Raw genomic sequence first — 13,985 nt, forward strand, 5'->3', positions numbered from 1 at the left:
AGTTACTGCCCGTGGAAAATCAAATAAATGTGAAAGAAATTTTTTTTGAGTTTATATTATAATCTGAATGTAATACAAACTTAAAAGTAAGTATCTCTGATATAAGTTGGTAGACGTTTTAGATAGTATCACACCTAGTTTTTAAGAAATCCTTCTATAGAATAGAGGAACACCCTTTCTCCTTAACTAATTCCTGTGTTCAATCAGAATTGAGTTCAATGTTCCATTCTGTTTTTTGGTTGTCTATGGGAATGTTAGATTTTTTGGCTTAAAATAATGGGTTCTGAACACAAATGACCTTGGTTGATTCTAGGCCCCCTCCTATGCTAGATAACCCCAGGTAGGATATTTACCTTCCAAAATCTCAATTTTTTTGTAAATATGGGCTTATAGTACCTCAAACCTAGGGCTGTTTGGGTGTTAAACAATATAGTACATGGAAGTGCTGCTAGCTCCTGGTGCCACCTTCAAGGCACGTTGCAGTAAATGTTAGCTCATGTTGATGTGTTTTCCTTCATATATAAAGAGAGCTTTGTTAACAAAGATCAATATTCACTGTTACTCTAAAGTATTTATCAAATAAACCTGGACCCCATCAGAACTACAGTTCTTTTGCCTAAAGCATCATCTACATCCAGAAATTATTCCAGAGGGTAAATCATGCTATGTGTGTGAAGCTCTGTCCATTAAAACCATTACAGCCCAGACAAATAGGTCAAGGGCTGGGTGTATCCAGATGAGCAACCCGGTCTCTGCCCTCATAGTTTACAGTGCAGGAGGGAGATAGATGCAAATATAAATAACCCTGGCAGTGAAGGATAGAGAGGGCAGGTAGAAGACTGTTGATCTTGGATTGCATGGGAAAATACTCAGCCACAGGCTTCCAAAATAGAAACTGCAGTTATGGCCTAAGACCCCTCCCAGTGTTGCCCATGCAGCATGCTCTTCCTTAGGGAGGATGATCCACATGGGGAAACCTGACAGTCCTGATATGGTGCTGTGGGCTTTTGAGTCCCGGAGGAGGAGAGGGCAAGGCGAAGTAAGCATGGAGGGAGCAGCCACAGAGACAGAGACAGAGACAGAGAGACTGTGACCGCCCTGTCCGGTTTCCTTATGCTCCCCTGTCCTCAGATCTCTTGGTCCCTTTCTCAGTCTGCGTGCCCACCCTATCCACTTCTCAATCCTCATGAGGCTCAGGACCCTCTTCTTCCCTGAAATACAGGGGCTGGTGGATAGCTCTAGTGGGTAGAACATGTGCGCTTAGTATGCACAAGGCCCTTGGTTCAATCCCTAGCATGAAAAAATAAATAAATTCCTTGGGTCCTGAAATCACTCTAAGTAACCAGAGCCTTCCTTGGTAGGGTCAGGTAAAGCTGTGGATTTTCCCTCAGACCTTATTTGGTACCCAGCTTTACTTTTTATCACAAGAAAGAGAAACAGATGTTTCTTGGAGAATAAGTCTCAACCTCAGGAATCACCCACCCCAGGACCTTTGCAAAATACCTCATGCCTGGGTCCTCCCCCAGGGATTCTGATTTAATCACACCAGACATCAGTATATTGACAACTTTCTAGGTGGTTCTAATGTACAACCAAGGCTGAGCCGCCCCTCTGCCTGCCCTGGTTTTATTTCCCCTAGGTGTTCTCCAGTAAGTTTGAGGCAACCAAACCAGCCCAGATCCAATAACAATTTTCAAATCAGTCGTTCCTATTTTAATACCAGTCCACATTTTCCCTTTGGAAACACTTGGCACTTTGTGTGCTTCAGGAAGTAATGTTGGCTTCTGAGAAATCCTCAAGCTCATCCCACAGCCCTTTCTCAACTGGTTGCCACCTTGAAACAGTGAGCCCACCAGCCAGACATGACTTACTCCCTTGTTTCACATCTCCATGGTATGATGACAGGTTTTGTTGTAGAACCTTTTATTCAGGCCATTTAATTTCAGATTCTTCCTAAGTCTCTCATGTAGCAAGTCGAAACCTGTTGTCAGGTACCAAATTGAAGCATTTTGCATCTGGTACTACTTCAATGTATCTATATACTTCAAGGCTCTTAACACATCTGTTAGCCTTATATATTCCTTTGCTTATCTCGAGTATGTGACATTTCTGTATACATTCTGTTTGTACTACTTTATTCTGTTATTTAGTTATGGGTCAGTCAATCTCCTGAACCAAACAGTTTCCAAATCAGGCAAAAACTGCCCTCATGGGACTTCCGTTCAAGTGGAAGAAGTCGGAAAAGGTATTACATAAGCAACTAAAATAGGCATAATATGTTCAAAGTTATTAAACTCTATGGAGAAAAAATAATTCATGGCAGGAAGAAAGGGAATGTGACAGGAGGGACTTAATATTAAATCGGCTTGGCAGTATTGTCCAAACAAGAGGGGGCAAAGGCTTGGACCAGGGTGGCAGTGGTAGAGATGGTAAAAAAGTGATTCAGTTCTGGAGCAGCTTCAGCAGTGTCTGCAGAAGGCAAGGGATGGAGCCACACCAACACCAAAACCAGGAAGAAGAGAACTACAGGCAGAAGTGCTGTGAGTACAAAGGCCTTGAGGCAGGAGTGAATCTGGAATGTTCTAGAAACTGCCATAAGAACCAGTGCAGCTGGAGCAAAGAGAATGTTCAGGAGAGGACTAAGACTAGAAGGGCTGGGAGTGAGATTACATAAGGCCTTTAGGACTTTTGCAAAGATTTTGACCTTTCCCAAGTGAGATGGAGGGTTACTGGTGAGTTTGGAGCAGAGAAGAGACATAGTATTTTTTTTTCATCTTTCAGTCATTACTTATTTTAATATTAAGCACAAAAGAACTTTTCCAAATCCTGAAATACATAACTGCTACATGTAGGGTTATAATTACTTATTTTAATATTAAGCACAAAACTGCTACGTGTGGGGTTGGAATGTCTCCCAGAAGGCCCTTAGAGACCCAGTATTTTGAAAGCATTATTCTGGCTGCTCAGTTGAGATTAATCTGTAAGGGTCAAAGATGAGAGCAGGGAGACCAGCTAGGAGGTCGTTGCAGTAATCCATGGAGAAATGATGGTGGCTGGACCAAGGTAATAGCAGACAGGTCAGAAATGATTAAGGGTGTATGTAGCTCAGTGGTAGAGCTCTTCCCTAGCAGGCATGAGGTCATGGGTTTGATCCTAGCACTCCAAAAAAAAAAAAAAAAAGGAAGGAAATAAAGAATCTGGATATATTTTTGAAGGTAGAATAAGTGCCTATCTAATTTGGGGGAGGGGTGTACCAGGAATTGAACTCAGGGACACTTGACACTGAGCCACATCCCCAGCCCTATTTTTTGAATTTTACTTAGAGACAGGGTCTCATTTTCACATTCCTCTCTTAAAATAATAGAACTCCAAACTCCAACAAGGAATCTGAATGATGCTAGTTATAATATTAGGTAAATTTTCTAGATCTTGAATGCCATGAATTCAGTATGATCTGTTTTTTTAAGGAATGACATTTTTGCTGATTTGAACCACTTTTGACCATTGTAACTTCCCACAAATATCATGCTCTGATTCTGCTCATTACTAGTCATCTGACACTGAAAATTGTAACCCCAACTATCCATGAGCACTGTTGGCCTGCTATTGCTTAGAAAACACCCATAATTCTCTCCTGTACCTTATTCCACTGTAGGTCCAGGGAGGTGACTGAGTCAGGCAACTGGAGTAAAGAATGCAGTACTGCTAATAACATCATAAAGGAGCCCCTGGCTCAGAATAAATCAGGCTGAAAATACCTCTAGTCTCACTCATATTCTTTCTTCCTTCTCCCAACTCTCCAAATAGCAAAGAGGAGAAGATTTTCCATTTCTACCACCATGCAGATCTCTCAGGTAGCCTCCAGTGAGGAGCTTCCTCTTTGTCCTTCAGTACAATGCAGGTGTCATGAGGGAATGCAGAATGGTTCTCATTCTCAGAGAATCAGGTGGTCCTCATCCCAAAACTATGTGCAGCTTCCTCGAAGTTCTAGTAGCCACATAAATATTTTTGTTATATATTTTAAACAATTGGGAGACTTGCAGAATAAGCATATATTCATTTTTTTCATTCATTCATTTAACAATTATTTATTGAGTACACTTTTTGTGCTAGATACTGTGCTAGGCAGGCACTGGGAAATAGGAATGAACAAAAGCAAAGTTCTTGGCTGGGGTTATAGCTCAGTTGGTAGAGTGCTTGCCTTGCATGCAAAAGGCCCTGGGTTCTATCCTCAGCACCAAAAAAAAAAAAAAAAAAGTTCGTATTTCTTAGGAATTTACCTTATGATGCAGGAAACAGAAACACAAGTAAATAAGCACACACCTACACCATATATCCATAAAGATAATGCTATGAGGACTGAAGATCAGCATCACATTTTAGCAAAATAAGCCAGACTCAGAAAGTCAAGGGTCACATGTTGTGTCTCATATGGAGAAGATAGAGAAAGAAAAGTGCGGGGAGAAAAAAGAAAGAAAGAAAGAGAAAAAAAAACCTCATGAAAATAGAAGGGAGACCAGTAGAATTGAAGAAGGAGATCAGGGGGAGGGTGGAGAAGGGGAGTGCTGGGGGAGGAGTTGATCAAATTCTGTTGTGTGCATATACAAACATGTCGGTAATGAATTTTACTGTTATGTATAATCATATAACACCAATAAAGAAATTTAAAATTTTTTTATAAAGGATAACGCTATGAGGAAAGCCACTTAGAAAAATGGAAAAGGGAATTCTGGTAAGGCATGCTGCGGCCATGCCTGAGTTTGTGTTCATGTTTTCAGTAGGGTAAGCAGACAAGGCATCTCTGAAAACAACAATTGCACAGAGACCTGAAGGAAATGAGAGAGCAGTATCCATGCCCATATCTGGGGGCAGCATGTTCCTTATTTTAGGAAGTCCTTAGCTAGTTTTCCTCTCTTTCTATACACCCTAAGTGTTTTCATCCTGTCTCATGACTTTAACACTTTCTGTCCCCTGGTGACTCCAACCAAGATCATTCCCAACTCTGTCTGGTGTGTTCAAGTGTTTGTGGGGCCCCTCACTGGGATGTCTAATACACACAGCTGAAACCAAGCCCCCCCATTCCCCTTCTGCCTGCAATCTGCTCTTCCGGTAGTTTCTTGCTCCCTCAGCAACCCATCCTTTCTTCTCTTCAAGTCAAATATCTTGTACCTGTATTGTACATTGCAAAAAGGTAGAAGAAAGGATTTTGGAAGTGTTTACCATAAAGAAATGATAAATGTTCAAGTAGGTAAATATGTTTAACCTGATTTAAACATGACATAGTATGTACATTATTGCATGTTACATGCCGCTCTATTAATATGGACAGTTTTATGGCTTTTATGTATCAGTTAAAAAGAAAAAAGAAAAATCATAGAAAATAAGATCAAAAAACAATGAAAATAATGTTGGCTTTATCTGACTTCTCTCAAACCCTATATCTAATCTATCAGCTAGAGCATGAGGTACTTATACTGAGAAGAACTAAAAAAGGAGAAAACTTGGAGAAGTTAAATGAAGAAGATGAGGTAAAATAGAAAGTTGAGCAGTAATAGAAGTAACTGTGGGGTAGTATTTGGTAGAATAAAGAAAGCCAAAGCTAAGGGTATGTGAGTTCAGGAACCTCGGGTTTGTGTGAGTTCAGGAACTCGTGTTGATATGAAGTCACATCTTCAATCATGTTTCTATAAAAGAGCTAAACTTTCAGAGTGATCCAAAATATATGTTTTAATATGTCTCAGTATCAGTGTTAGTTGGCAGAATAAGCCTGCAGTCCCATGAATTAGAAAGATACTATAGGTACCCATGGGGATATTTTACATCAAGTTCACCTAAAGTGTTTCCTATTCTGTGTCTCTGGAAACATTGTGGGACCTGAGGAGGAAGCTGAAAAAGAAGTCATAATATAAAAAATAAAACAGTGAACATTTGAGCCAGTGACAGGAAAACAGACCTCTTTATAGGCATAACTGCAATAAAGTCAAACACTTTGCTAGAACATCAGGGAAGGAAGAGCCTGATAATTTTCTAAGAGATGGTTAATAGTTAAGTATTTCATCCAAATTAATTTGAACAAGAACAATGAAAAGGAAGTTAGTAGTCAGAATCCTTCGGTTTCAATTTGGTATAAGTTTCCCAGTATTCAAATTCTCAGTACAGAAGGTTCTTGCTGTTTTGCTGTATGGAGTTACTGGAAATCACATGCAGATCACCCATAAGAAGAATGGAATAGGGCCATATTTGGGGACAGCATTCTTCACCAGAGGATTCAGTATCAAACCAAGGACAGGTATAACCAAGAATATAAGGTAGGAGTGCTTTTTGGGGCTCTGTAAATTTCCATTTTCCTAGCCACTTATGGTAGAAGTCTTTCCCATACTAGTGACTCCTTCATGGACAGAAGTTGAGTCCTTTAAACATCTTTTTAAAAAGTTCTTTCCTTAGGCTGAATTGCTCTCTTTTTGTGAGATTTTAGGCTGGATCAAGTCATAGGTGTTCTGAATACAGTCCTCAGGTGGCTGACTTCTCAAGCAGGTGATCTTACCAATCGATATCAAGTCTAGACTTCCCATAAAAGAGGTTATTAGAGACTAAGGTAGTTTTCCTTGTGAAATGAAATGAGGTTGGTTATTGGAATCTGAGAGTTAAGTTAGAATTTTTGCAGATGCCATTCATGAGGTTTGTAACCATGGGGAAACTGACCTGCCTTTGCAGATTTCCTCTTCTGTAGAGCACAGATTTAATGTAGAGATTCAACAGATAACATTTTTTTAATAACTGCAATTAGCAGGTACAATAGTACTAATTACCAGTTGTTATACCTTTCCTTCCCCATTTAACAAAAATGATTCAAAGTTTGTGTCTTCCATTTTTTTATGAAGAATTATTTTTTTAGTGTGATGCCTCAAGTGGGGACTGAAGGCACAAACACCAAGAAATTCTTATTCTTATTAATAATAAACTCCCTTATTCACAATAGCCATGATGTGTAAATAACCAAAGTATCCATCAGCAGATGAATATATTACTTTTACAATGTGATATACACCACCTACAATGGAATATTATTCAACTCTTAAAAAGAAGGAAATTCTTCAATATACAAGGTCATGGGTAATTCTTTAGGACATTAAGTGAAATGAGCCAGTCACAAACAAATGCTACATTATTCTATTTAAATGATGTATGTAAAATGGTCCAATTCATAGCATCAAAGAGAGCAGTGGTGGTTGCCCAGGGCCAGTAGGAATGGGGATTTCCTAACCAACAGGCACAAAGTTTCAGTTAGCAAGATAAATAAGCTCTAGAGACTTGGTATACAAATTATATATATAGTCAACAAAACTGTGTTGTATGCTTAAATTTCTGTTGAGAAGGCAGAACTTTTTATTAATTGTTCTTACCACAATAACATAACATTTTAAAAAATGGTTAACTCCCTTGATCACACCAAATTTGATTTAACTATTCATTTCTATTGATAATGTTAGTACCTGTCACAAATCGAATGCTGATTTCCTGCCTTGTACTACAATCAGTCCTTGTCATTCTGCAAACTTCCCAATAAACCCATGAAAAAAGATCTTGTCTTTTTTTCATATTTTAAAAACAAGGAAGCAAATGTAGCCTGCTTGGTGTCACCCAGTTTAAAGTGGCAGAGTGAGGATTCCAACTTAACTTCAGTGCCATGTTCTCGTCTAGAGATTGTAGAGTATCACTCCAGTACTCTAGTTTTGGGGCTGGTGGCATAGTTCAGAGGTACAGTGCATGCTTAGCATGCACAAGGCTCTGGGTTCAATTCCAGCACAAAATAAAAGTAATAATATTAAAATAACAACAATACTACAACTCTAGAACTATACTAACAGAATAGTTTTTGAGATATGAACTACCCTAATAACTGGAGAAATATCTCCTCCCCCAAAAAGTGCAAATCAGGCATAGAAACCATAAGGTGAGATAATGTTTTTATTTCTTATGCTTTTCTTTTTTCTTTCCCCTTTTCCTACCAGAAAACCAGAACTCTAGAATGAGCAGAGATTCCATATCATTTGGAGAAAAATAAATGGTTAGAAATATTACATAACACTTAATTTTTAAAATCATTTATGATTCTCTATCTCTGAAGTAAGTCTCATTTGATCTCCACAATCCCTTTGCCGTCACAGTATTTAATTCCATGAGTCAAAAGAAAAGAAAGGTACAGAATATTTATTAGATCAGCTTAGTCCTTATTGCCATGCTTCCAACCCCTGGCATATTTTCTGTATTTAATCTGTTTACATGTTATTTGCATGTTGCCATGGTAATGCTCATTCCATGATGTGAGAGACCTTAGTGCTGAGGAAGATTTTCTTAATGTTAAACCCTGCATTTTCATTTCCACATTTTATCTTGATGTTACCAGGGCAACCAAAATAATTTCATTTTCTCTTTGAAATTGATGCCCTAAAGGCTGTTATACCTCATGCTGACTCATTTATGTTCTTAGAATTTTTTTCTAGTTTAATTTCTGCAGCTACTTTCCTTACACAGATGCTTTCTGCTTTTCTTTCTATTATAATCATAGTGGTGCATTGTTGGCATAGTGGTTAAGTATTTGGGGGGATTACAAATCCCACTGGTAATTAAAAAAAGAGCTCTGAACTTTCTCATTAAAAAATACCAGTTTAAGAAATAGCGGAGGAAAATGTTGGATATATAGAAGCCTATTCAAGTATTTCTTGTCCAAATTTATTTGGGTCTTAGATTATGAATAGCAAATTGCAAGAGTTTGTATGGCAAGAAATTTATCAAGAAAATCTCTCTGAATCTATTCCATTTCTAAATTCATGTTGTATCTAAACAGACATTTGTGCACGTCCATCTTAATTTCTTCATTCCAGAGCATGCTTGGTGGTCTTTTTTTTTTTTTTTCAGGCTTGGTTTTATACCCCATCCTTCTCTGGAAGGTCCCTTGGCAAATTCCCTACAGGAGTTAAATGACTAGTTGGCATGCATCTCTGCCAGTGCTGGTCTGGCTCACACAAACCCCTTTGAATCAGTGTAAAGAGCTGAGGAGCTAAGAAAAGTGATAATGCATTTTTTAAATCTTTTTGCACTTAGCTCTATTGCCCACAGATTCTATTTTAGCTTCTTATTTATCTTTGATCCCCAGTGTTTGGCACTTGGTAGGCAAAAAAAAATGTTGGAAAAGGGAAGAAGGAAGGAAGGATAGAGAGAAAGAGGAAAGAAGGAAAAGAACGGAAGGACACATCAAAAGAAGGGAAAAATAAAATGAGAAAAGCAAAACTGCAAAGTGTATGAATCTGGAGGACATCATGTTAAGTGAAATAAGCCAGGTACAGAAAGAAAAATGCTGCAGGTTCTCATTCACATGAGATCTAGAAGTTGATCCCACAGAAGAAAAGAGTAGATAGAACAATGGTCACTCCAGACTAGAGGAAAGATAGGGAGGTAGGACAGTAGGGAGGGGTTAAATAGTACCAAAATAAAACTGAATAGAATTCTTTCTTGTCTTCTATAGCCATAGTAGTTTATTATAGTCTACAGTAATTTATTTGTTTTTTAACATTTATTTATTATCTGAAATTCACTTTTTTAAAGAAGCACTATTTGTTTAGTTAGTTATTCTGAGAGAGAGTCTCACTAAATGGCTGAGACTGGCCTCAAATTTACAAGCCTCCAACCTCAGCCTCCCAAACTGCTAGAATTACAGGCATGTACCGCCATGCCCAGCTACAGCAATTTATTATATATTTCAAAATAATTAGAGGAGAAAAAATGTTTCTAACACGTAGAAATTATACATTTTTGAGGTGGTGGAAATGCTAATTACCCTGATTTGATCATTATACATTGTATATATGTATTGAATTGTCATATTGCACACCATAAATATGCACAAATATTAGGTAACAGTTAAAAACTTTTTTAATTCAATGTTTTATTTTTTTAGATTTTGTATTCTCATTTGTTATATTTGACAACAGAATGCATTACAATTTATATTACACATATCTCTGGTTTTATACAGATATCTCTGGTTTTATTCACATCATTCACTTAGTGTAATGATGTTCATCTCATTTCCACCTCCTTTCCTATGCCCATACTTCCTCCACTCCCCTCCCACCCCTTTGCCCTATCTAGAGTTCATCTAATCCTCTTTTGCTCCCCCTCCCAACCCCATATGAATCAGCCTCCTTATATCAGAAAAAATATTTGGCATTTGTTTTTTTGGGATTGGCTAACTTCACTTAGCATTATATTCTCCAACACCATTCATTTACCTGCAAATGCCATGATTTTATTCTCTTTTATCGCTGAGTACTATTCCATTGTGTATATATGCCACATTTTATTTATCCATTCATCTACTGAAGGGCATCTAGGTTGGTTCCACAGTTTAGCTATTGTGAATTGTGCTGCTATAAACGTTGATGTGGCTGTGTCCCTGTAGTATACTGTGTCCCTGTAGTATGCTGTTTTGAAGTATAAACCAAGGAGTGGGATAATTGGGTCAAAAGGTGGTTCCATTCCCAATTTTCCAAGGAATCTCCATACTGATTTCAATATTGGCTGCACTATTTTGCAGTCCTACCAGCAATGTATGAGTATGCCTTTTCCCCTACATCCTCACCAACACTTACTGTTTGTATTCTTAATAGTTGCCATTCTGAGTGGAGAGAGATGAAATCTTAGAGTAGTTTTGATTTGTATTTCTCTAATTGGTAGAGATGTTGAACATTTTCTCCTATATTTGTTGACTGATTGTATTTCACCTTCTGAGAAGTATTTGTTCAATTCCTTGGCCCATTTATTGATTTGGTTATTTGTTTTTTTGGTGTTCAGCTTTTTAAATTCTTTATATACTCTAGAGATTAGCGCTCTGTCTGATGTGGGAGTGGTAAAAATTTGCTCTCAAGTGATAGGCTCTCTATTCAACTCACTGATTGTTTCTTTTGCTGAGAAGAAGCTTTTTAGTTTGAATCCACCCTGTTTATTAATTCTTGATTTTAATTCTTGCACTATAAGAGTCTTATTATGGAAGTAGGGGCCTAACCTGATATGGTGGAGATTTGGCCCTACTTTTTCTTCTATTAGACCTAGGGTCTCTGGTTTAATTCCTAGGTACTTGATCCACTTTGAGTTGAGTTTTGTGCCTGGTGAGAGATAGGCATTTAATTTCATTTTGTTGCATATGGATTTCCAGTTTTCCCTGAACCATTTGTTGAAGAGGCTATCTTTTCTCCAATGCATGTTTTTGGCACCTTTGTCTAATATAAGATAATTGTATTTATGTGAGTTAATCTCTGTGTCCTCTATTCTGTACCAGTGGTCTACCAGTCAACTTTGGTGCCAATACCATACTGTTTTAGTTACTCTTGCTCTATAGTATAGTTTTAGGTCTGGCATAGTAATGCAACCTGCAAGTACTTTTAGTTTTTCTCTATTTAGAATGAAGTTGGTGGGCTTCTGATGGCATTTATTTATTACATTTATTGATTTCAATGACTGCTTTTTCTATTTCTATGAGGAATGTCATTGGAATTTTGGTTGGAATTGTATTAAGTCTCTATAATGCTTTTGGTTGTATGGCCATTTTGACAATATTAATCCTGCCTATCCAAGAACAAGGAAGATCTTTCCATCTTCTAAGGTCTTCTTTAATTTCTTTCTTTAGCGTTCTGTAGTTTTTGTTGTAGAGGTCTTTCACCTCTTTTGTTAGGTTGATTCCCAAGTTGTTTGTTTTTTTTTTTTTTTAAGGCTATTGTAAATGGGGTAGTTTTCCTTTCTGGGGGATTTGTCACTGAGATACAGAAATACCTTTGATTTATGGATATGGATTTTGTATTCTGCTACTTTGCTAAATTCATTTACTAGTTCTAGAAGTTTTCTGGTGGAATTTTGCGTCTTCTAGGGATAGAATTATATTGTCGGCAATAGTGTTAATTTCAGTTCTTCTTTTCCTATCTGTATCCCTTTGATTTCTTTCATCTGTCTAATTGCTCTGTCCAGTGTTTCAAGAACTATGTTAAATAGAAGTGGTGAAAGAGTGCATCCCTGTTTTGTTCCAATTTTTAGAGGGAGTACTTTCAGTTTTTCTCCATTTAGAATGAAGTTGGCCTGGGGCTTAGCATAGATAGCCTATATGATGTTGAGATATATTCCTGTTATCCCTAGTTTTTCTAGTGTTTTGAACATGAAGAGGTGCTATATTTTTTTCAGTGTTTTTTCTGCATCTATTGAGTTGATCATATGATTCTTTAAGTCTATTGATGTGATGAATTACATTTATTGATTTCCATATGTTGAACCAAATTTGAATCCCTGGGATGAACCCCACTTGATCGTGGTGCAGGATCTTTTTGATCTGTTTTTGTATTCAATTTTCCAGAATTTACTGAGAATTTTTGCATCTATGTTCATTAGAGATATTGGACTGAAGTTTTCTTTTTTTTAATGTGTCTTTGCCTGGTTTGAGAATCAGGGTGATATTGGCCTCATAGAATGAGTTTGGAAGTGCTCCCTCTATTTCTATTTCTTGAAATAAACTGAAGAGTATTGTCATTAGTTCTTCTTTAAAAGTCTTGTGGAACTCAACTGTGTATCCGTCTGGTCCTGGGCTTTTCTTGGTTGGTGGGCTTCTGATGGCATCTGCTATTTCATCACTTGAAATTGATCTGTTTAAATTGTAAATATCATCATGATTCAATTTGGGCAAACCATATGACTCTAGAAATTTGTCAATGCCTTTGATATTTTCTATTTTATTGGAGTACAAGTTTTCAAAATGATTTCTAATTATCTTCTGTATTTCTGAAGTGTCTGTCGTGATATTTCTTTTGTCATCACGTATGTTAGTAATTTGAGTTTTCTCTCTCTTTCTCTTTGGTAGCATGGCCAAGAGTTTGTCAATTTTATTTATTTTTTCAAAGAACCAACTTTTTGTTTTGTAAATTTTTTCAATTGTTTTTTTTTGTTGTTGTTGTTGTTTGTTTCAATTTCATTTATTTCAGCTCTGATTTTAATTATTTCCTATCTTCTGCTGCTTTTGGTGTTTGGTGCTTTTGTTTGGAAGATCTATATCCATTGGTAAAAGAGGTGTTTTAAAGTCACCCAGAATTATTGTGTTGTGGTTTATTTGACTCTTGAACTTGAGAAAAGCTTGTTTGATGAATGTAGCACTCCATTGTTTTGGGCATATAAATTTATTATTGTTATGTCTTATTAAAGAATGGTTCCATTAAGCACTATGAAATATCCTTCTTTACCCCTTTTGATTAACTTTTGATATGAGGATGTTTCTGCAGTCCATGTGAGTGGTATGATTTTGCCCAACCTTTCACCTTCAGTCTAGATGTCTTTTCCTGTGAGATGAGTCTCCTGAAGGCAGCATATTATTGGGTCTTTTTTTTTTTTTTTAATCCAATTTGCCAGTCTATGTCTTTTGATTGATAAGTTTAGGCCATTAACATTCAGGGTTATTATTGAGACATTATTTGTTTTCCCAGTGATTTTTGTTGATTTTGGGTATTTAACTTGATTTGGTTTCTCCTTTGTTTAGTTTTTCCTTTAGTGGAATACCTCCCTTTGCTGATTTTCATTGTTGTTTTTCAATTCCTTTTCATGGAATATTTTGCCGAGGATGTTCTGTAGTTAGGTTTTTCTAGTTGTAAATTCTTTTGTTTATCATGGGAGGTTTTTATTTCATTATCAAGTCTAAAGCTTAATTTTTCTGGATATAAGATTCTTGGTTGGCATCCATTTTCTTTCAGAGCTTGATCTGTGTTGTTCAGGATCTTCTAGCTTTCAGGGTCTGGGTTGAAAAATCTGTACATAATCTAATTGGTTTCCCCTTATATGTAATCTGATTCCTTTCTCTCTTGGCTTTTAATATTCTCTCCTTATTCTGTATGTTGGGCATTTTCATTATAATATGCCTTAGTGTGCATCTGTTGTGATTTTGTACATTTGGCATC

The 13,985-nt window shown here is 37.0% G+C and overlaps 1 protein-coding gene across 3 annotated transcripts in view; it reads left to right on the forward strand.

The window, feature by feature from the left end:
* The window catches only part of Lrrc8c (leucine rich repeat containing 8 VRAC subunit C), a 98,176-nt gene that overhangs the window by 29,000 nt on the left and 55,191 nt on the right, over positions 1-13,985 (forward strand). The window contains exon 1 of one of the 3 annotated variants that reach the window (XM_046461409.2): positions 4,565-6,308. The exons of the other annotated variants lie outside the window; for them this stretch is intronic. Coding sequence (XP_046317365.2) covers positions 6,082-6,308 — 227 coding nt within the window. The 5' untranslated portion in view covers positions 4,565-6,081. Of the gene's footprint in view, positions 1-4,564; positions 6,309-13,985 lie in introns of those variants that run through there. 3 annotated transcript variants of the gene reach the window in all.

Source organism: Marmota monax, unplaced genomic scaffold, assembly GCF_021218885.2.
Source record: "Marmota monax isolate L192 unplaced genomic scaffold, Marmota_monax_Labrador192_F-V1.1 WCK01_AAM20220418_F8-fsc00070, whole genome shotgun sequence".
In the NCBI taxonomy this organism is placed as follows: domain Eukaryota; kingdom Metazoa; phylum Chordata; class Mammalia; order Rodentia; family Sciuridae; genus Marmota; species Marmota monax.